Below are 20,745 nucleotides of genomic sequence, written 5' to 3'. Positions count from 1 at the left end.
GACATCTGTGAGGAAGCTAACTGCTAATACTATCATGCTGTGATCCATTTGTTACCATGTTAATATCAACCACGTTCATGCTGACAAATATTTATCATGTCCACGGAAAAATCTTGAGCTACCCCCATTTCTTTATATCTTTGCTTTCTAGGAGCCAGATTTTTAATTTTATATTTCGTTATTTTTGGAAAAAATGATCATGAGTAATAGTTTTCTAGGTTCTGTTAACGTCTTTCAAAGTTTTTCTTTGGACACTGGCTGCTTTTTCACGAATGTTTTAGGGTTTTTGGCTGCATTTCATCCAGTGATGTTGATGATCTTGTCAAAATTGATGGAACACTTTTCCGCATCACGAAAAAACACACTGCCAGTTCCCTTTCTACCACAACTGTTTGATTTGTTTGTTAGTCTGATTGTAGTGCTTCTTTTACTTAGACTTTGAATGTGTCACTTTTTATTGTATCACATTTTCAAATGTTCCTGTTATTTAATAAAGAAAATAATATTTTTTTCCACCACCACAGCTAACCCCTCAGTATATTGAGGCCAAGCTTAATGAGCATCATCAAACTCAATATCTTTTCTGTCCCAAAGAAACAGCAGCATCCTCGCTGTAGTTCTTATTTCTAGACAGTATTCATCTAATCAAAAACAGCCCTGGAGCCACCCGGTGGAGCATCCAGCACGAGTGTGTGATTCACCTCTAAGATTACAAATGCACCAACATGTGGCTATTCTAATTTTAGAAGCCTCTTCGCAAAACACCAGACATTTTTATCAACCCTCTGCCTGACGCGAGAGCTTTGATGTGATCCGCTAATCCTGTTACAAACACTTGATTACTCCGCTTTGTTATTCAGAGGTGTTTGGCGGATAAGAGGCGATTGCTACTTCATGGCGCTTTGCCACACATTCAAACAGCCTATGACAAAACAGCACTCTGAGCAAGATGTATTTTTGTACAACCTGTGCATGGGAAAAATAACCCTCACATATGATCTGCTGTTTGTTTCCTGAGCCCAAGAACACTCTGTATTAAAACAGCTCAAAAGTCAGGAACGTAAAAAAGGGATTGCGGAAAATGTATCCCAAGACATTTTCATGCACCTGAAGAATATTCATTACATCTCATTTCACAGCTGAATGAGATGAGGCAGCACGTGCATTATCTGTCACTCACCCACACATTACCTAAACGTACGAATCTAGGGCCATTGTTGCATACAGAAAATATCATGTTCTTTTGTTTTTAGGACCAAAAACGCAAAAAGGTAATACTATTTCTATTATAAGCACAATAAATCCACTGCAGTGCAAAGTAATAACTGTCAGAAAAACAGATTACTGTCGAGAAGTATAAAGCCCGAGGAAAGGCTGGACTGTTCTCTTATTTATTCCTTTATGCTTCCAACTGGTAAATCAATGCAATACCATTGTAAACAAAGACCCACCACATCCACCGGCTTTTGTCAAAAACAAAATGAAAGTGAAGGCAACACCGTGGATAAACAACAATAATTTATTGAGTCATGTAAATCATACATTGATATATAATCCTTTCTTTGTGGAAGATGCAGCAGGACACAGATGGGCCACCTGCTGGCTGAGACAGGTGACACCTGATTTATATTTGTGCATTAAATTATAAGTATCAACTTTTTTTTAATTATAACACCAGTTTTTCTTCTATGGCATAATAATAGTAGTAATGGACAGCTTGAGCCAATCACAATGCTGGTATTTTGGGTGTAAAAAAATGATGATAAAGTCATTGTTTATCAACTTCCCAGCAAATCAGAAAACACCGCTTGACTCTGCACCACCACGTATTCAGGTGTGAAGCCTACTCTGCTCCACGTGCTGAAAACAATGGAGACAGCATGTGTTTTATGACTGCATTATATCTGAAAATTAATAATAATATTACTTAATATTGGACACCACATGAATTTATCTGTGAACGCAGAAATGGTCCTGATGATACATCAGTCTGACTAATAGCTGTGAACATGTTACAACCAGAAGAAACCATTATCGCCTATTAATGTATATTCCCCAAGTCTGAATTCCTGCACAAGCAAAGACAAAAGAGTCCAGGCCCTGAAGCTGCAGAGACTACCATAACTGAATCTCAGGTCTCTCCACAGTTCATTCTTGTAATGTTCACGGTGTGTATTTGTGTGTGTGCCTGCTCAGCCTGATGTCCTCCAGTCTCAGTCTTTATTGCTCAGCTTCCTGCGCTGCTGCTCCTGGTACTCCCTGGAGTCCTCCCAGGGACGAGGGCCACGGATGTTCTTCCATTCGTCCAAATTCATCTCCTTTAGCTTCTGCAGAGCAAAAAACCCACAAGAGGCAGAGTTAAACTCCAAGATGCCTTGAATGAAAAAACAAACAAAAAAATATAAAAGAGGATCATCTGCCCCCATCTCATCCTATGCTAACATCCTCCTCTGTCACACAAACTCTCCTCTTGCCTTATTGAGCTCCATATTTAACATTTTTGTCTAATACATCCACCATCCTCAAACCATCTCAGCGTTGTCTCCAAGCCACTCAATCTGTGCTGTCCCTCCGATGTACTAATTTTCAATCTTGTCCACATCCAAATCTTCACTTTCTGCATCTCTTCCTCTGCCACACCTCCAGCTCCTGCCTTTTTGTCTGTGCCACTTTCTCCGAACCATACATCACAGCAGGTTTCACTAGCTTGTTAATCTTTCCTGTAAATTAACCTGGTACTTAAAATTTTTAACAATGCACCAAAAATTCTGTCAGTGAGGCATTTTGACACTTAAAAGCATGATTTTTGCTCTCCCAGCTTTCTTGCAGACACACTACACACGTCAGAGTCTTTGATCTATTCCACTGCTAGTCTCACAGCCTTGTTCCCCTTACCTCGTACTCTTCTTCCAGTATGACCGGCTGCCTCTGGATGTTCACTTTAGCCTCCAGTGAAGGATCCAACTGCAGGATGGGGGAAAAAAGAGGAGTAACAAAATGTTTACTTAGCTGTCACAGCGTCACAGAATTAAATTCCAACAGTAAGCAATAAAGAGGTTATGCAAAGGCTCCCCTTGCTTGAATGACTGATTTGTAGATAGTTTGTTAAGAGGAAATTAAAAGTACTAAAATGAGGTAAGAGAAGGTTTGTATAGTTGCAACTTGCAAATGAGTTCACCATTTCATTTCCCACAATGTTATTAAATATTATGTATTATGCTATTTAAAAGATGACATATGTAGAAGAGGTGAACTACTTTTCTTGTGACTATAAATAGAAGTAAGAAACACTCTACACTTTGTCTCACCGGTGTAGAACTCTCTAAACCCAGAGGGAGGATCCAATTTACCCTGTTTTACTGTACAAATTGTTCTCCTTGAATTGCCATCAACATTACCCAGTTCAGTTACACACACACACACACACACACACACACACACACACACACACACACACACAAGAAGGTTATCGGAGAGAGAGTTGAGTCCAGTCGAGTTATGAGGACTTTGCAATTCAAATTGATTTTGCCTGAGAATAGGGCTGAAATGAATCCCATTCTGAATCATTACTTTTAATGAGTTCTAATATTTCACAGCAATAATGCTGCAGTTACACAGCTGACTGATGAATTTCATAACACCATGATTGATTTACAATTAGACCTACATTACTACAGCCTATTAATAATATATAGAATATTCTAGAGCATTGACACCAGGGAATTAATTGCCTAAGTTAGTCAGGTACCTGCTGTGGAGGTGTTAGCAGCTGAAACTGGGTACAAACTGGGTATGCCAGAAATAAAGAAAGTTCACAAAAATCTGAACAGGGAATAAAAAAGGCATTCAGGTTCATTTCTGCCAACAGGCTAAACCAAATCATTGAAGGGAAGATGCAAATTGGATCACACAGTGACTTACTCTGAGTGGCTTCACTGACTTAAGTGAGCACTTATCTGCGAGAACAAAAGAATGAAACTGGCCAATAACAGGCTAGCTAAAAACAGTAAGAGTGGTTTTAATCATGAGCATACAACTTTTTAGATATGCAATGCATTAAATTATACATGCAAACACACACACAGCAGAGTTCAACATTTACTCCACAGTGTCAGAGAGAGAGGAACAAGACTCTCTTTGCTGCAGGCCCAATCAGAAGAGAGTGATACGTGTGGGGGCTGCTGCACATGCACAGTGCCAGGGGCCCAATGCCCTCCCCCTCCTCCTCCTCCACCATGATGATGATGATGATGATGATCATCATCATCATCATCATCATCATCATCAGTCTAGTGCTGCTTCACATGGACAGTAATAAGAAAAGAAGCCCCTGCTATCTGGCTCCCACCCAGGTATCACGCATCAACGTATGTCGAAATAAAATAACACAAAACTTGTGCTATTACTTCCCCTCACAGCCAGCTTATCAGACTGTAATGCCTTCTAATAAATGCCCAACCTTTTATCATTTTAATGAATTGGTTGTCATTTAATGTATTATTAGAGCTTGTTCTCCCAGCTTGCTCTTCTACCGACTCTACCGCTTGTCTGAAAAGATGGGTAGACTAAGTATTCAATTCAGATGTCTTAAAACTTGACCACACTGTACTAATCTGTAACAATCCAGGAGTCTTAACAATGAGACAAAGTGTGTTTTGTTTTGACACCTTACACTTGGGAGGAAATCTGCTGCAATTACAGTTCCAACCACTGGGTGGAGAACTTGCACACCGTCTACTGTATTGTACAGAGAGAAATTATTTTACCCGCTAACTGTACACTTAATTACATTGTATAGGAAGGGGTTTTCCCACTTAACAGTTTATGTAACCATAAAGATCTGGGAGTTTAAATGTAACTGACAATTAACTGACTTTGAATAAACCTCGACCAAATCCTTTTTCTTCTTCTTAAAATACAAAAGGAATCAAATTACAAACCCTTTTTCTGATCTTCTGGGAATCATACCGGATTTGTGTGAACTCCCGCAAGCCAAAGGAACCACCAACTACCAGCAACTGAAATAAGAAATATAAGAGAATGGAACCATAAGCATTGTGGTTATCTACAGCACCGTGCAAAAGTCTGGAAGCACTCCACACTTTGTTATATTTTGCTAGGTAAATCAGTAAATAGCATCAAGCAATTTATTGAAATAAACACACATGTAAATACAGTATATAAAGCAGAAAAAATGAAGCTGTTGCCGATCACGTGCTTTCTCATGGTGGATCAAATCTGATGGTAACTTTCTGTGTTCATAATTCCATCATTTTTGAGAAGATCTCCAACACCACTGGCTGAACTGAAGTCCCAAACCATGACAGACCTCTACAATGTTTAACGGATTGTTGTACCTGTCTCCTGAGGTCCTCTGCACATATTGGTGACAGCTTGAACCAATAATTTGATAAGATTTCTATTCATTACTGCAACAGACCTGTTGTCACTGATTTTCAGGATGACTCCTGTTTCCCTTCCTTAAGAATGGCTTCCTGACAGCCAGTGACACCATTTATGATGAGGTGAACAGTAGATGGATCTGAAGGGTGAAATGCACCTGTGAGGTCATCTGTCATGTCCTTGACCGATTATTTCCCTTATTTCGTAAGGATGTGACTTACGAGGAAGGATAGGCAAAATATAAAGAATCCAGGAATGGTTCGAGACCTTTGCACAGTACTTTATGGTATAACTTAGGTATTTCTCGTTAAAGTGGATATAAATAAATAAGAAAATAAATGCTGCGGTCACTGTAGCTTTCAAGACTTTCAAAACAGAACAAGAATTGTTAACTATCTAAAACCTTAATGATTTAGTCCACTATATGAGCCTGTATGCCTACCAGACGAACAAATACAGCTTCCTTCCTAAAACTGTCAACAAAACCAAGCACTACAACCTTTAAGATGCTTCGACTCACATTTGTATACCTAAAAAAAGTGAAACTATAGAAGCCTGGGATTCGGTTTGAAATACTGTTAAACAGTCACGATTAAAGATAAATGTCGTTGAAGCAAAGAAAGGAAATGCCCAAAATGGGCTTTAACACGCAATTTAACTATAACTAAGACAAAACGAAAAAACAACTAATACTATTATGAAGTTCCAGATACAAGATCTTACTTCAATATTAGGAGTGAACTGGTTAAAGAAGTCATTTACACGCACCACGGTGGGGTCATGCATTCATAAAACAGCTAAGCTGCTAGCAAATATTAGCTCAAACTGCTTAGTCTCCGTAAATATCTTCGCATAAAAGTTACTTACAAGCATAGGGATTCCATATTTCACCGTTTTGTTTTTCTGCAGCAACTTTAAATTAAACATAACTCTCCTTCAGACTACAAGCCCATGTTACAGGTTCAAACAACAAACAGGTGACATCTGAGATGCATTTCCTGAAAAGGTCCCACACTCAAACTGGTCCGTATAGTTTTGAGGGCACGCTGAATTGTTCCGATGACTGTTCGTATAAGGGAAAAGAGTTTGTCACATTTTTTCTCGTTGGTTTAGATAAAAAGTAAAATATCAGATCTTTACTCATGTCGCTCAACCAGGGGCTCTATAAATGTTCCCAGCAGGATATTTTGAGCACCAATCACTTTATATCCTGTGAATTTGTAGCATGAAACTGTTGTTGAAATATCTTTATAAAAATAAAAATAAAAATAAAAATAAAAATAGATATCTTTCTCTATTATGCACCGTCTAATTTCTAACGACGATTAGTACAGATGATCCAAATTCAATTAAATAATATAAAATGATTCACAGAAAGCTTTGGAGAGTAGTGGAAAGGGCTGCTGTCAGGTGAAACAAAACTGAGTTCTATCCAAAATATCCAAAGGTGATCTGAAGTAGTTTATATCCCACAAAACCAGATGAAAATTATTTTTTTAAAGATACGCCAACTGAAGTTTATTCTGCACTGAAATAGTTTCGATTAAGCAATTTACTGATAAAACGTTTTTTGTTTGATGATTGCTTACACAATAATGAAAAAACATCTCTGAGAATTTCACAAAGTGACCTTCAAATGTTTTCAGTTCAAATGTATTCAAATAATGGCAAATTACAGCTCCGTCACTGATGAAGTAAATGCAATTCAGTAATTAAAGGTGAGTGGCTATAACTGACTATGTGTGTATACTGTATCATAAGTGGACAGACATGGATGTAAACCACACCTTAACTGTTTGGCTGAGGCAAAACAACCACAAGGCAGTGATTCTAACTTAAAGGTACTCTGGGTATTATTAAATGTGGACATATCGTTAAAAATGACATTTATTGTTTGTTGGGTGTCCTGTTTGAAGAAAACACTTGGGAGCCACTTGAATGAATGTATATAAACACATTTACATGAGAGGAACCTGATTTCAAGGAAATGAAAATGCTCAAATTTGAAAGTTTCTGAGTTATTTTGTTCATGTCCTCGTGTATTAGCTGTTTAGTTGTTTTATGATGAGATGGACGCTGTCATTATATTTTAGTATAGTGTTTGAGTTGAGGAGAATAAAAGAATATTTAACATTAATTGTTGTGTACTAAGCACAGATTAATTTGATAAGTTATAATTTACGCATTTTTGAGCAAATGGTGTATTAGGTTGTAATTGTATGTTTAAGGATATAAAGAAGTACATTCACACAAAACACAGAAGCAAACAATATAAACAATATCTTATATATAAAACAAACGAGTCATAATAAGTGAAAAGAAGTGCTTGGAAATGGTAATATAAACAGAACTTTCAATTTTTCTATTACCAGAAAATATCAGTTAATGACACAGAACATTTATTCAAAGAGTTTTTGAGTTCATGTGTGAAGCGCTTGTCTCACATGTTATATGTTGACCCCAACATGCTGTGCACAACAACTGCTGTTTTCTTATTGTCAGGGACCTGGTTTGTGTTGGCATCAGTCCAACACTTTGCAGGTCCGTTAGTGTAAAGCTGCTGTGCAATGGCTATGTGTTTGAGAATTATACCAGGGAGTCAAGTACTTCTGATCTGATGCTCTATTTTTCCCTGGTGCTACAGTATCCAGTGTCATACGTAGTGAGGAGACAAAATTATTAACAAGATAATTGACTTCTGTGGGCAGATGAAGAGGATGAAGGGCATTGAAGATGATAACAGTGGGTGGATTATATTCTTAAACTTAGCACTTTCAGAAAGACATCTACTTTGATGAACTCGACTCCCCACTGCCGTGTAATCAATTATTGATAATTAAAATGTTATCAGGAAATGATCAGACAGAAGAGGGTTTTCAGGAAACACTGTTTCATGCATAAATTACGACAACCTCAATCAGGATTTTTTTCTTAAGAATTTTTATTCATCTTTAGGCATGAAAAAAGGATTTTTGAACTATTTTTTTTTAAACATTTTTTTTAAACGTACTTTTCAAAAAGCTTTTCACATGTCCACCTAGGTGGACAGCCACTTAGGTGGACAACTGATATGTATGGAGTGACACATCAGAGTCCAATGTAGTGGTTTATGTGCAAATATACCATCAACACTGACACAAATACAAGAAAACAGCTTTTGAATAGCTGTCCACTGTAGTGACCACTATGCGTGAAAGGGTTAAATATTCATTTTCTATGCCATATGTATATATGTATATATACATATACCACAAGATCTAGAGTGTGATTAAAGTGGTGGGTGGGTTCTTTTACATTTTGAGAGAAGCCAATTGAGTCTAATAACAGATTAAATGCTGTGTCGAGGGTGTCATTTTTAGCACCTACATGAATGTTAAAATTACCCACAATAATTATTTTATCTGAGCTGAGTACTAAATCAGATAAAATGTCTGTTTTACTCTTTGGTACAGATGTGGATATTGTTCTTTCTTTGTGATTTTTTATGTTTAAGTCGTTTTTTTGGTGTTTTTTAGTTTATTTTTTGCCTGTTTGCGAGCTGCTAAAGGCATGGAACTTTTAGGGGGATAACAGGAGGAGAGAAGCTGCAGAGAGATGTGTAAGACTGCAACTTTGCTTCCTGGTCCTAACTTTGGATAGTCACATTTTGGGGGGTTTAATAAATTTTGCCAGATTTGTAGAAATGAGAGCTGCTCCATCCAACGTGGGATAGATGCCATAACTCCTAACAAGACCAGGTTTCCTCCAGAAAGTTTCCCAATTATTATTTATTTATTTATTCTTTTTTTTTTTTTTTGTGCCTGTCCCCTTTGGATCTTTAGCCATCAGAATTGTTGTCTGAAGGCCAAGAAAGATGCCAAGCAGATTTACTTTACCAATTGGATCATCATGGTCATGCCATATTGGTCCATTTGATTGACCTTTATTATAATTATGTATTTATTTTATTTTCAGTTGTTACAGACGGGAGAGGACAGGGAGAAAGAATGAAAGAAAGAGAGGGAGAGAAAGAAAAATAGAGGGGAGAAGAGACGGTGAGAAAGGGGGGGAAAGAAAAAAAAGAAAAACAAACAAAACATCTGGATTACCTGTATGGAGATAAGAAAAAAACAGAAGAGAAAACAAATTCAAATTCAAATTTTATTTGTCACGTACACAGTCATACACAGTACGATATGCAGTGAAATGCTTAGACAACTGCTCGTGACTTAAAGAAAAAAAGAAAAGGCTATGAATAAGATAGGAAATAAATATGAAAATTAAAAAGGGTCAATTTAACTAGGAAGGAATAAAATAAAACAACAAACAAACAACAAACAAAAAAGAGCAACATAATAAATACAACACCATCACAATAAACTAGCTAACAGTAGATAACAGTAGATACTAAATATTACATGTTATTGTGCAGTACGCAAGATCGACAGTGCACAATGTGCTTTGGGGTAGCAGCCAAGAAAGGTGTAGTTTGTGTCTGTGAACACCGGTGTGTACATCTGTGTGCACACCTGTGTGGATCAGCATGCTTGTATTCAAAAGGTTTCTCCATGTAACGATCTGCTAGGGAGTGTGGGGAGCCATAGCCCCGTCCCTCAGGGCATGAAGCAGGTATGGAGGAGATCCAGGCCCCAGACATCCAGAGGCCCCAGAAAGTTTCCCAATTATTGATAAAACCCACATTGTTTTTTGGACTCCACTCAGACAGACAGAAATATAAGGAGAACATGTGGCTAAACATGTGACTCCTGGTCCAATTGGGGAGGGGACCAGAGAAAACTACAGAGCCCGATATTGTTCTGGTAAAGTTACACACCAATTCAATATTGATTTTCATGACCTCCGATTGACGTAACTGAGTGTCATTACTGCCTTTTTCATTTTACTGAATTTACATTTACCCTCAGCCAGCAGTTTTAAATTTCCCTCATTGTCACCTGCTCTGGCCCCTGGAAGACAACTGACTATGGTTACTGGTGTCTCTACCTTCACATGTCTCAGAACAAAAAAAGAAAATAAAAATAAATAAAAACAATTCTTCCCTCTGAGGGAGCTGCTGGGTCCTATTTGATTACTGGAATGAACTTCAGGGTTCCTGATGTTTCTGACATAATGTCTGCCTCATCTGGCACAGGACAGCTGTGATGAAAGAAATGGAGTACGTTTCTACAAACCACTGGACCAATCAGTCCAGACCCAGCTAGACCCCATTTCCTTTGCTTGATTTCCCCAGGGCAACTGTAGCTGTTGCATTGTAAAATCTAATTAGTTCGTAGAACTTAAAAAAAAAAAACTATGCAAAATTGTTGCCTCAAAAATGATTGCTGAATGTTAAGTTAAAAATGTTGAATAAGCTGAAAAAGAGAGTTTTTCACTTGAAAACAAAAGTGCAGAACTGTTGAAAACTGATATTCACACAGAAGTTTGAAAGTTGAAAAGTAGCTCTTTTGAGTAATGACAAAAGAAAAAAAAATAGAGTCAGAAAACATCTGAACATCTCAGTGTCCTTTCCTCCCTGCTTTTAAATCAGATGTCACTCTGAACATAAACACAAGCTACATGTGATATCTCTGATTGGTACCTGTTTCTGCCTGTGCTCATGCTGGCATGATTAAAGCTAGCCAAGCAGCAGTAAATATGTGAAGCAAGGCAGAAGGATATACTCATAAAATGAACAGAGTCATAAGAATATAAGACTATGAGCACTGCAAATGTAACAAATATATGTTGACATCAAATGGTAGGTTATTTGAAATTTATATATGAAACAATGAGACGTGTATTTTTTCCAATATTCTTTTTTCATTTGTTTTAATTAATTTTATTCATTATTATATACAACTAATTGTGACTCGCAAATATGTTTACATTTAAAACATATTTGCGAGATGCCAGTGAACTTTTTTTTTTTTTTTTAAAAAGCCCCCAAATCCCCTATGAGCAAGCACTTGGCGACAGCGGGGAGGAAAAACCCCCCTTTGGGGGAAACCTCCGACAGAACCGGGCCCAGGAAGGGGTGGCCATCTGTCGCGACCAGGTGGCATTTAAATGTTCACTGACAATTTAGCTGTATTGTAAGGAAGATGACTCCCTTACCTAGAATTCTTTCTTTTATAACTATAACTTACAATTGTTCCAGGTCCTGCACAGCTCCTCCTCACCAAGAAATGTGGTCGTATGTGTAGAGAAAAGAATTGTTATTGGGAGCAAATAAGGTCTACAATTAAGGAGAACTAACGCAAATGTGTTGTAAACTTCCATCTGCAGCTGTTACGCTCTGTTATCAGATGAGGAATGCCGCCAAAAGAATGGCACAGACAAATACAGCAGCAGCAATTAGGAATTTGATGGCATCATCACGCCAAAAACCCCTTGGCCTCCTTGCAATCTGCTCGAGGATTTCGTTCATACAGAACTGAAAAACCTTCACAATTATTCTGTCCACAGCAGGATCTGGTGTGGTAATTGTGTTTTTCAGTTTCTCAGCAGTTAGTACCTTTTGAAGGTCACTGAGGACAGTCCTGCTGATCCGTTTGACGACATTTTTTGACATGTCTATGCTCTTTGGGAAGCTGAGGCCCTCCATTATCTGGTCTAGCAGCACTTTAGTGTGGGTGGCATGCTCGTCTTTAGTGCAGCTTTGGAGAGCATTACACTTCCTCAGGACTCTGAGCAATACGATGCAAGCAAACAGCCGGTGCTGCTCTTCCTTGGCTGTTGTTTCAGGACCTGGCTGTGATCGGTCAAATATATCTCTTGCAGATGGTTCCATAATTTAAATATGAAAATCGAAAAGCGCTATATAAATGCAAAACAAAGAAAAGAAAACAATTTCTTGTTTTTGTTGTTCTCCAACTGATCTCAAAACTCGCCAAAAGTTCACTGACAATGTTGGTGAGTTTAAGGTCCCTATATGTGCTCTCGCGAATTCTCATATCTGTGACGCATCAAAGAGAACTCGTGACGCATCAAATGTTTACATTCGCACATGCGCACACCTGCACACTTATAAATCTTTTTTTTTTTTGTTTGTATTTCCAGGTGAATAGCTGGGTTTCATTTGACGTAGACGTGACGTCGACGTAAAGCGCGAAATTTGACTGGAGGGCGGAAGTGAAAAAGATCAGCGCAAAATCACAGACAGACAGTACGCAAAATGCCTTTGTCCTGTTGTGTTTACGGATGCTCCAGTAGGTCGACCCGAGAAACTGATAAACGGTATTTTAGGGTACCAAAAATAGCCCAACGAAGAGGAGAAAAATGGAAAATTCTAACCGAAAAACGTAGGAAAAAATGGATTTTAAATTTACGTTTACAGTCGGGAGGAGCAGAGTCTGCCAATGCCCGTGTCTGCAGCGACCACTTCGTCAGAGGTAATGTTATGTTTGCAAACGAACTTATTAGCATTATGTTGTCGTTAAATTCTCGTTTACTTAGTGCTTTTAAGTTAGTAGTCTAATATTGACTTGATTGGGACTATAGGCTGCCCAAGTATTTTGCAATCACTTCTCCATCCTCCTTTGCAATTACCCAAGTCTTCAGAGGTGTCTCGTTAGACCTCTGAGAATGGTTTACCTTGAAACAAACAACTGTCACTCTAACGAAGTCCTAAGGATTTGGCATGTTTGTTGACGTTAAAGCCGCTAACGCTAACTGTTAGCGTGTTTAAGATAAAGCAATATAAGAACAAACACTCACCCTTGCAAACACCAAACTGTATCCATCACGGAGACGTTTTGTTCCAAGGTTGTGGACCCACCCGCTGACAAAAAAATTGTACGCCTCCAGACTCTTGAAAGCTTTCATTTGCTGCCTAGTGTAGTAAGAAGTCTGGAGGACCAAGTAGTTGGTGATATCCACAGCGTCGATAGTAGGCAAATCCTTTACTTCTGTGGTGTATTCGGACATTTTCAAAGAATACGGATCACGTCCGATATATTTTTAACTATCTGTTTATATCTCTCCCGAGAAACGGGGTCTAAAGTTGCACAATAGCTGCTCTCCTGACTCTCCACAGTGTCCTCCATGTTTACTTCCGCCCTCCACTCAAAAATCGCGCTGCCTCCGCACGTCATCAGAACCACGTGACTGCAACCCAAGTATTGATCGAAATGGTTTTATTTATATATGTAAATGCAGTGTCCCAAACGTGTGTGTGGAAAATAGATTCTTAAAGTTTAAGGAATGCCTGCAGTGTCGCATTCAGTCCAGAAATGCGATAATGCAGAAATGCTTAATGAAACGAGGGAACAACGGTTGAGTTGCCAGGATCATATGGTGATGATCGGTAAATAATGTGTTAGTATCACATCCGATAGGTCATTTCTAAGTAAGGAATACACTGGATCTTTAAGCATTTTTTACAGTGTTTTAATTGTTTTTGTCTAGAAACTGTTCATACAATAACATATCCAAAATGTTTTCTTCACCACAATAAATCTAAAATCGGCTGCATTCACGCAGTCATTAAATAATGCTGCCATTAATGTAGGCTACTTTTATCATTAATATTGTACTGTAAGAACAATAATCTGGACTCTTCTTCAGCTCCGTCGCGGAGCTTGTTTCCTGTAAACACTGGTATGTTTCCGTCTCTCTCCACTTCTGTGAAGGCAGTAACACTAAAATAAGAAAAAGCATGTATTTCAACAGTCCCTCATTAACTGCAAATTTAACGCTGTATCGTGAAAATGTTTTCACAGTATTTGTGGCTGAAACAAACTGTTTATAGAATCAGTTTCATTTTATAGCAGGTATCTCAGTTGGTTGATGGCATAGCTGATGTCCATAAAATAAAAGAAACCTGCTAAATTAAAAAACAACAATAATTATGTGTTGAAACCAAATGATGACATTTTAGCTTATTAAGTCAAAGTTGTTGTTTTTTTCAGGAGACTCTTTTTTGGGGGTTCTTTGGGGTTTGTTTGTTTGTTTTTTCCATATATCAATACTAAAAATCTGTCTGCATCATTCTTAATAAGGCATTGTTCATTAAGTTACATGTGGCTGCACCTCTGATGGCTGTCCCTCCTTGAGTCTGGTTCTGTGGGAAGTTTCTTTCTGTGAAAAGAGTGTTTCCTTACTGTTACCAAATGCTTGTTCATCGGGAGTTGTTTGATTGTCGAGGTGTCCTCTGTATTATTCTAGTGTCTTTACTTACAATATGAAGCACCTTGATGTAGCGGCTGTTGTGATTTGGCGTTAAATAAATAAAACAGAATTGAATTGAATGTGCACCTATGTAGCTTACATCCTCCAAGAGAAATAATATGAAACAAATAATACATGTCAATGCTAAGACAGCTGATTAGAACACTGAGAGTCAGAAACCATCTGAACATCTCAGTGTGCTTTGCTCCCTGATTTTAAATCAGATGTTACTCTGTGTCATGGTGTGCTGTGTGCAGGCAGGACAAGAGGGCCCACAGTGAACTAAAAGAGGCAGCTTTATTGCACTGTGGCATAAACTCTGGCAGCATGGATGAAAAACACACAGCAAGTTGAGGGTACGACACGACACTGAACATTGGAGGACACACACTATAAATACACATAAGGGAACAAGGAACAGGTGGGAGGGAATACAGCCCGGAGAAATTAGACCGAATGAGACAGAGGAAGCGAAACTAGAACACTGACATAAGACATAAACCTTCAAAATAAAACAGGAAATCCACAGACTGAAAGAAAGAAGGGAACACAGAGTACAGGGACCGGAGTGACATGAGGGGCAAAGGAATACACAAGCTAGGAAACACACAACAGAAACCAAAACACCAGTAGTCATAAGCCATTAACCAAAAGGAAAACAGACTAATAAACAACATTAAAAAATCAAGACACTGGGCCACCAGCCCAGGACCGTAACACTCTGAACATAAACACAAGCTACATGTGATATCTCTGATTGGTACCTGTTTCTGCCTGTGCTCATGCTGGCATGATTAAAGCTAACCAAGCAGCAGTAAATATGTGAAGCAAGGCAGAAGGATATACTCATAAAATGAACAGAATCATAAGAATATAAGACTATGAGCACTGCAAATGTAACAAATATATGTTGACATCAAATGGTAGGTTATTTGAAATTTATATATGAAACAATGAGACATGTATTTTTTCCAATATTCTTTTTTCATGTTTTAATTAATTTTATTCATTATTATATACAACTAAATGTGACTCGCAAATATGTTTTAAATTTAAACATATTTGCGAGATGCCAGTGAACATTTTTTTAAAAAAGCCCCCAAATCCCCTATGAGCAAGCACTTGGCGACAGCGGGGAGGAAAAACCCCCCTTTGGGGGAAACCTCTGACAGAACCGGGCCCAGGAAGGGGTGGCCATCTGTCGCGACCAGGTGGCGTTTAAATGTTCACTGACAATTTGGAAGATGACTCCCTTACCTAGTATTCTTTCTTTTATAACTATAACTTACAATTGTTCCAGGTCTGGCACAGCTCCTCCTCACCAAGAAATGTGGTCGTATGTGTAGAGAAAAGAATTGTTATTGGGAGCAAATAAGGTCTACAATTAAGGAGAACTAACGCAAATGTAAATGTGGTGCAAAGAAGTGGTCAAGATGTGATTACTCACACCAGTTCCGCTTCTTCTTTTTCTGTGGTTTTACTTCTGGTGGGCTCTTAACCTCTGGTGTCCTTTTCTCCCGCAGGCTCCTGAAGAGACATGAGGTCTGTGGCAGGGAGTCCTCTTTTTCTTCCTGTTCTTGTTCTCCGGTCTCTTTTTCTTCCAGAGGTTCCTGAAGAATGGTCTTGTTGGAGCAGAGCTGGGCTTTCAGGTGTCTGATTTCCATTTTGAGTGTCTCCTGGTCCTGGCTATGTTTAACTACCTGTTCTTGGAGTTGATTTTGACATGCTAGGAGCTGTTTCTGGAGCATCTCTATCTGATCATTTTGGTTCCTACACTGGTCCTCCAATTCAGCCTCCAAAGCAAACTATAAGTTTTAATAAATGTTTGTTAAAAAAAAAACCTAACCAATGTAGAAGACGACTGTTTAGTGGAAAAGTATTTGACATTTGAGAGATTCTCACACATAATAACTTATTTTAATCACGTAAACTAGGACATTTAGAAAACTTTCATGTTTAGTGAAAGATATTTATTAACACTATGCAATGAGTATTACTGAATGTCTGTTGGCAGTGAGATCTTGGTGGTTTTCTTTTAAATTCAGTTTCATTGCTGAAACTTTCATTGCTTTTTTGACACATCTATGCTCTTTGGAACGCTGAGGCCCTCCATTATCTGGTCTAGCAGCACTTTAGTGTGGGTGGCATGCTTGTCTTTAGTGCAGCTTTGGAGAGCATTACACTTCCTCAGGACTCTGAGCAATACGATGCAAGCAAACAGCCGGTGCTGCTCTTCCTTGGCTGTTGTTTCAGCATCTGGCTGTGATCGGTCAAATATATCTCTTGCCAATGGTTCCATAATGTAAAGGGTTTCTTGTTTTTGTTGTCTTCCAACTAATCTCAAAAGTCGCCTGACTTTCACTCACAATTCTGATGAGAATAAGGTCCCTCATAGGGACAACATTTATTAAAGCTTTCGGGGCAGGGAGCATGTCTTATATTGATGCTGCTGAGAGTTACTTTATTGACAGCTCTAAAAAACATAGATCTACGTCCTTGTTGCTTAAACTGGGCTCAACCTTAAACATTCCATAAAATTTAAGCAATTTCTGGAGGATCACAGTTTTTAAGTATGCGCATTTACATGTAATAATGGGTTCTTCATCACATCCAGTAGGTCAGCTGTTATACAGTAGCTTGCAAAAGTATTCAGCCCCCTTGAACTTTCCCACATTTTGTCACATTACAGCCACAAACATGAATCAATTTTCTTGGAATTCCACGTGACAGACCAATACAAAGTGGTGTACACGTGAGAAGTGGAACGAAAATCATACATGATTCCAAACATTTTTTACAAATAAATAACTGCAAAGTGGGGTGTGCGTAATTATTCAGTCCCCTTTGGGCTGAGTGCAGTCAGTTGCCCATAGACATTGCCTGATGAGTGCTAATGACTAAACAGAGTGCACCTGTGTGTAATCTAATGTCAGTACAAATACAGCTGCTCTGTGACGACCTCAGAGGTTGTCTAAGAGAATATTGAGAGCAACGACACCATGAAGTCCAAAGAACACACCAGACAGGTCAGGGACAAAGTTATTGAGACATTTAAAGCAGGCTTTGGCTACAAAAAGATTTCCCAAGCCTTGAACATCCCACGGAGCACTGTTTAAGCGATCATTCAGAAATGGAAGGAATATGGCACAACTGTAAACCTACCAAGACAAGGCCGTCCACCTAAACTCACAGGCCGAACAAGGAGAGCGCTGATCAGAAATGCAGCCAAGAGGCCCATGGTGACTCTGGACGAGCTGCAGAGATCTACAGCTCAGGTGGGGGAATCTGTCCATAGGACAACTATTAGTCGTGCACTGCACAAAGTTGGCCTTTATGGAAGAGTGGCAAGAAGAAAGCCATTAACAGAAACCATAAGTCCCGTTTGCACTTTGCCACAAGCTATGTGGGGGACACAGCAAACATGTGGAAGAAGGTGCTCTGCTCAGATGAGACCAAAATGGGAACTTTTTAGGCCAAAATGCAAAACGCTATGTGTGGCGGAAAACTAACACTGCACATCACTCTGAACACACCATCCCCACTGTCAAATATGGTGGTGGCAGCATCATGCTCTGGGGGTGCTTCTCTTCAGCAGGGACAGGGAAGCTGGTCAGAGTTGATGGGAAGATGGATGGAGCCAAATACAGGGCAATCTTGGAAGAAAACCTCTTGGAGTCTACAAAAGACTTGAGACTGGGGCGGAGGTTCACCTTCCAGCAGGACAACGACCCTAAACATAAATCCAGGGCAACAATGGAACGGTTTAAAACAAAACATATCCATGTGTTAGAATGGCCCAGTCAAAGTCCAGATCTAAATCCAATCGAGAGTCTGTGGCAAGATCTGAAAACTGCTGTTCACAAACGCTGTCCATCTAATCTGACTGAGCTGGAGCTGTTTTGCAAAGAAGAATGGGCAAAGATTTCAGTCTGTAGACGTGCAAAGCTGGTAGAGACATACCCTAAAAGACTGGCAGCTGGAATTGCAGCCAAATGTGGTTCTACAAAGTATTGACTCGGGAGGCTGAATAATTACGCACACCCCACTTTGCAGTTATTTATTTGTATAAAATGTTTGGAATCATGTATGATTTTCGTTCCACTTCTCACGTGTACACCACTTTGTGTTGGTCTGTCACGTGATTGATTCATGTTTGTGGCTGTAATGTGACAAAATGTGGGAAAGTTCAAGGGGGCCAAATACTTTTGCAAGCCACTGTATATGACTGAGTTTCTATGTTTTTAACAGGAATACTCTCTGTGGATTATTGTGGCGCTCTACGTCAAATTTATCATAGAACCATCTCACTCACCTCTAGGCCATGACAAATAACGCAAGGATAATTATTAATAAGCGAAAGCTGCCTCTGGCTCTTTTCTGGTGTGCCCTCTTTTTTCCCACTTTTTTTTTTTTTTTCCATTATTTTTCTAATTTGTGACATCGAGAATAATTTTAATGATCATTTGATGTACATCTATGGTAACTAAACTGGCTGCTATATGGGGCTTTTCTACTCTACTTGAGCTTTCAAAGCTCTGTGTAAAAAATGTCTCATTCACCCATTCATTCGAGCACTATTTCTAGTTTCTGTGTAACATTCACATACATTCATAATCTGATGGATGCATCAGAGAGCAACCTGGTGTTCAGTGTCTTTCTCAAGGGTACATTGGCATGCAGACTGGAGCAGCCAGGAATACACTAACCTTCCGATGAGTAGATGGCCTAAAAATGTCTAATATATATATATATATATATATATATATATACACACACACACACACACACACACACACACACACACACACACACATATATATACACTGGCTACCAGCTTTTCTTTGGATTTTAGGAGTCATACAGGTAGTTTAAAGATGTAAGAAAATATACTACAGGCACAAACTCCCCACTTAACCCTCTTTGGGGGAAAAAAAAATGCCACTGATGATTCCTGGAGCAAACAAAATTAGAAGAGAAAGTATAGCATTTTTTTCTTTATTACAATTGTTGTCTCTTATTTTCAATCAGGTGAAGAAAAATACCTTTTTTGTTCAGTATAATAAAATATGTTAACTTTATTCATTTCATGAAGAAAAACAATGACAACAAGAAAATAAAAACAGAAAAAATATTTTTTGTCTCTCCCTCTTTGTAAACCTGGAGAGCTGCTGCATTGCGTGGGAAGCAAATACAACGGAGACAGAGTGTGAGGGAGCAGTGGAGAGGCTGGACAGGTGGAGGGGGAGAAAAGCAGGAGGAGACATAGGATAATGACAAAAAGATAAGGCCAGAGACATACCAAAAAAAAAAAAAAAATGAACAGGAGGGTGGTGACTGGGCATTTCGGAGGACGTGGCGGTTGATTAGAGTAGGCTGGTGGTCCCGCGCCAGGACGACTGACAGTGTTCAGAGGTCACTCTCTCCATACAGGGCGGTGGAGAACGACATGTAGTCGAGGGCTCCGGGGACACCGTCGGGGCCAGTGTACGGGGCCATGCGAGCGATGCAGTACTCGGCCTGGTCTGGGGGCAGTTCCCTGCGGAGCTCATCAGCTAGGATGTAATTCTAACAGGCATGACAAAAACAAACAAGAGATGTTACAAAATTAGACAAACATAAGCTAATAGAAAAGCCAGGAAACCAAACGATGATGGTCAAAAGCTCTGCAGAGCTGAGATGTATTGCAAATATTGCTGATAATCTACTGTGTACTTATGGTAGTCATGCCATTCATTGTTAGCTCTCAGTTATTAACTATGACCACTTTAAGTGCAATTCTAAAGGATTAAGCTTCAGAATTATCTATGTTTAATTTTTACCAATATATATAGGCTGTGTGTTGTTTAATATAATACTTTACCTTATCCCCTGCCAGAACTTTGAAGGAGGCCATGACTTGGTCGGCGGTGTCTGTGTCGGCTGTTTCGCGGGACATAAAGTCGATGAATGCCTGGAAGGTGACGAGGCCCATTCTGTTGGGATCCACTATGCTCATGATGCGGGAGAACTCGTTTTCACCCTGTGGTAACAGAGAGGATGTATGAGAGACGATGCACAAAGCACAGCAAATGACTGACACCCTGCATGCAGTGATATATTTGTCCTACTGTTAATGTGCAAGTATGTAATAAACAAGCAAATTTTAAGCAGTTCAGAATAAATTGACTTGCACTTAAAAAAATTATACAAGTCCAA

General features: G+C 39.0%; 2 protein-coding genes across 5 annotated transcripts in view; both read right to left on the bottom strand.

Moving 5' to 3' along the window:
• Nucleotides 1-1,500: 1,500 nt before the first annotated feature.
• Nucleotides 1,501-6,431, bottom strand: LOC120740410 (cytochrome c oxidase assembly protein COX16 homolog, mitochondrial). Its single transcript, XM_040042789.1, has 4 exons — nucleotides 6,271-6,431; nucleotides 4,941-5,018; nucleotides 2,896-2,964; nucleotides 1,501-2,327 (listed from the first exon to the last, which is right to left on the bottom strand). The coding sequence occupies exons 1-4, from the start codon at nucleotides 6,328-6,330 to the stop codon at nucleotides 2,214-2,216; spliced, it is 321 nt and encodes a 106-aa protein (XP_039898723.1). The 5' UTR covers nucleotides 6,331-6,431; the 3' UTR covers nucleotides 1,501-2,213.
• A 13,176-nt stretch (nucleotides 6,432-19,607) lies between these two features.
• The window catches only part of actn1 (actinin, alpha 1), a 57,063-nt gene continuing 55,925 nt past the window's right edge, over nucleotides 19,608-20,745 (bottom strand). For 2 of the 4 annotated variants that reach the window (XM_040042770.1, XM_040042769.1), the window contains exons 20-21: nucleotides 20,411-20,569; nucleotides 19,608-20,115 (exon numbers count right to left, since the gene is read on the bottom strand). In XM_040042770.1, the coding sequence (XP_039898704.1) occupies nucleotides 19,957-20,115; nucleotides 20,411-20,569 (318 nt within the window). In that variant the 3' untranslated portion in view covers nucleotides 19,608-19,956. The remainder of the gene's footprint in view (nucleotides 20,116-20,410; nucleotides 20,570-20,745) is intronic. The other 2 variants (XM_040042773.1, XM_040042772.1) reach the window with 1 other exon arrangement.

The sequence above is a fragment of the Simochromis diagramma genome, unplaced genomic scaffold (genome assembly GCF_900408965.1).
Source record: "Simochromis diagramma unplaced genomic scaffold, fSimDia1.1 OVJJ01000304.1, whole genome shotgun sequence".
In the NCBI taxonomy this organism is placed as follows: Eukaryota; Metazoa; Chordata; class Actinopteri; order Cichliformes; family Cichlidae; genus Simochromis; species Simochromis diagramma.
The sequence above is the reverse complement of the archived record's forward strand: the minus strand, read 5'-3'. Positions and strand labels throughout refer to the sequence as shown.

What these genes read in the sequence shown, in the direction of transcription:
- LOC120740410 (XM_040042789.1), bottom strand. Translation starts at nt 6,330, where the DNA reads ATGTTTAATTTAAAGTTGCTGCAGAAAAACAAAACGGTGAAATATGGA. An exon ending in AATATGGAATCCCTATGCTT is followed by an intron (nt 5,019 to 6,270) that starts GTAAGTAACTTT and finishes TTCTTATTTCAG; the next exon opens with TTGCTGGTAGTTGGTGGTTC. An exon ending in CCCAGAAGATCAGAAAAAGG is followed by an intron (nt 2,965 to 4,940) that starts GTTTGTAATTTG and finishes CCCATCCTGCAG; the next exon opens with TTGGATCCTTCACTGGAGGC.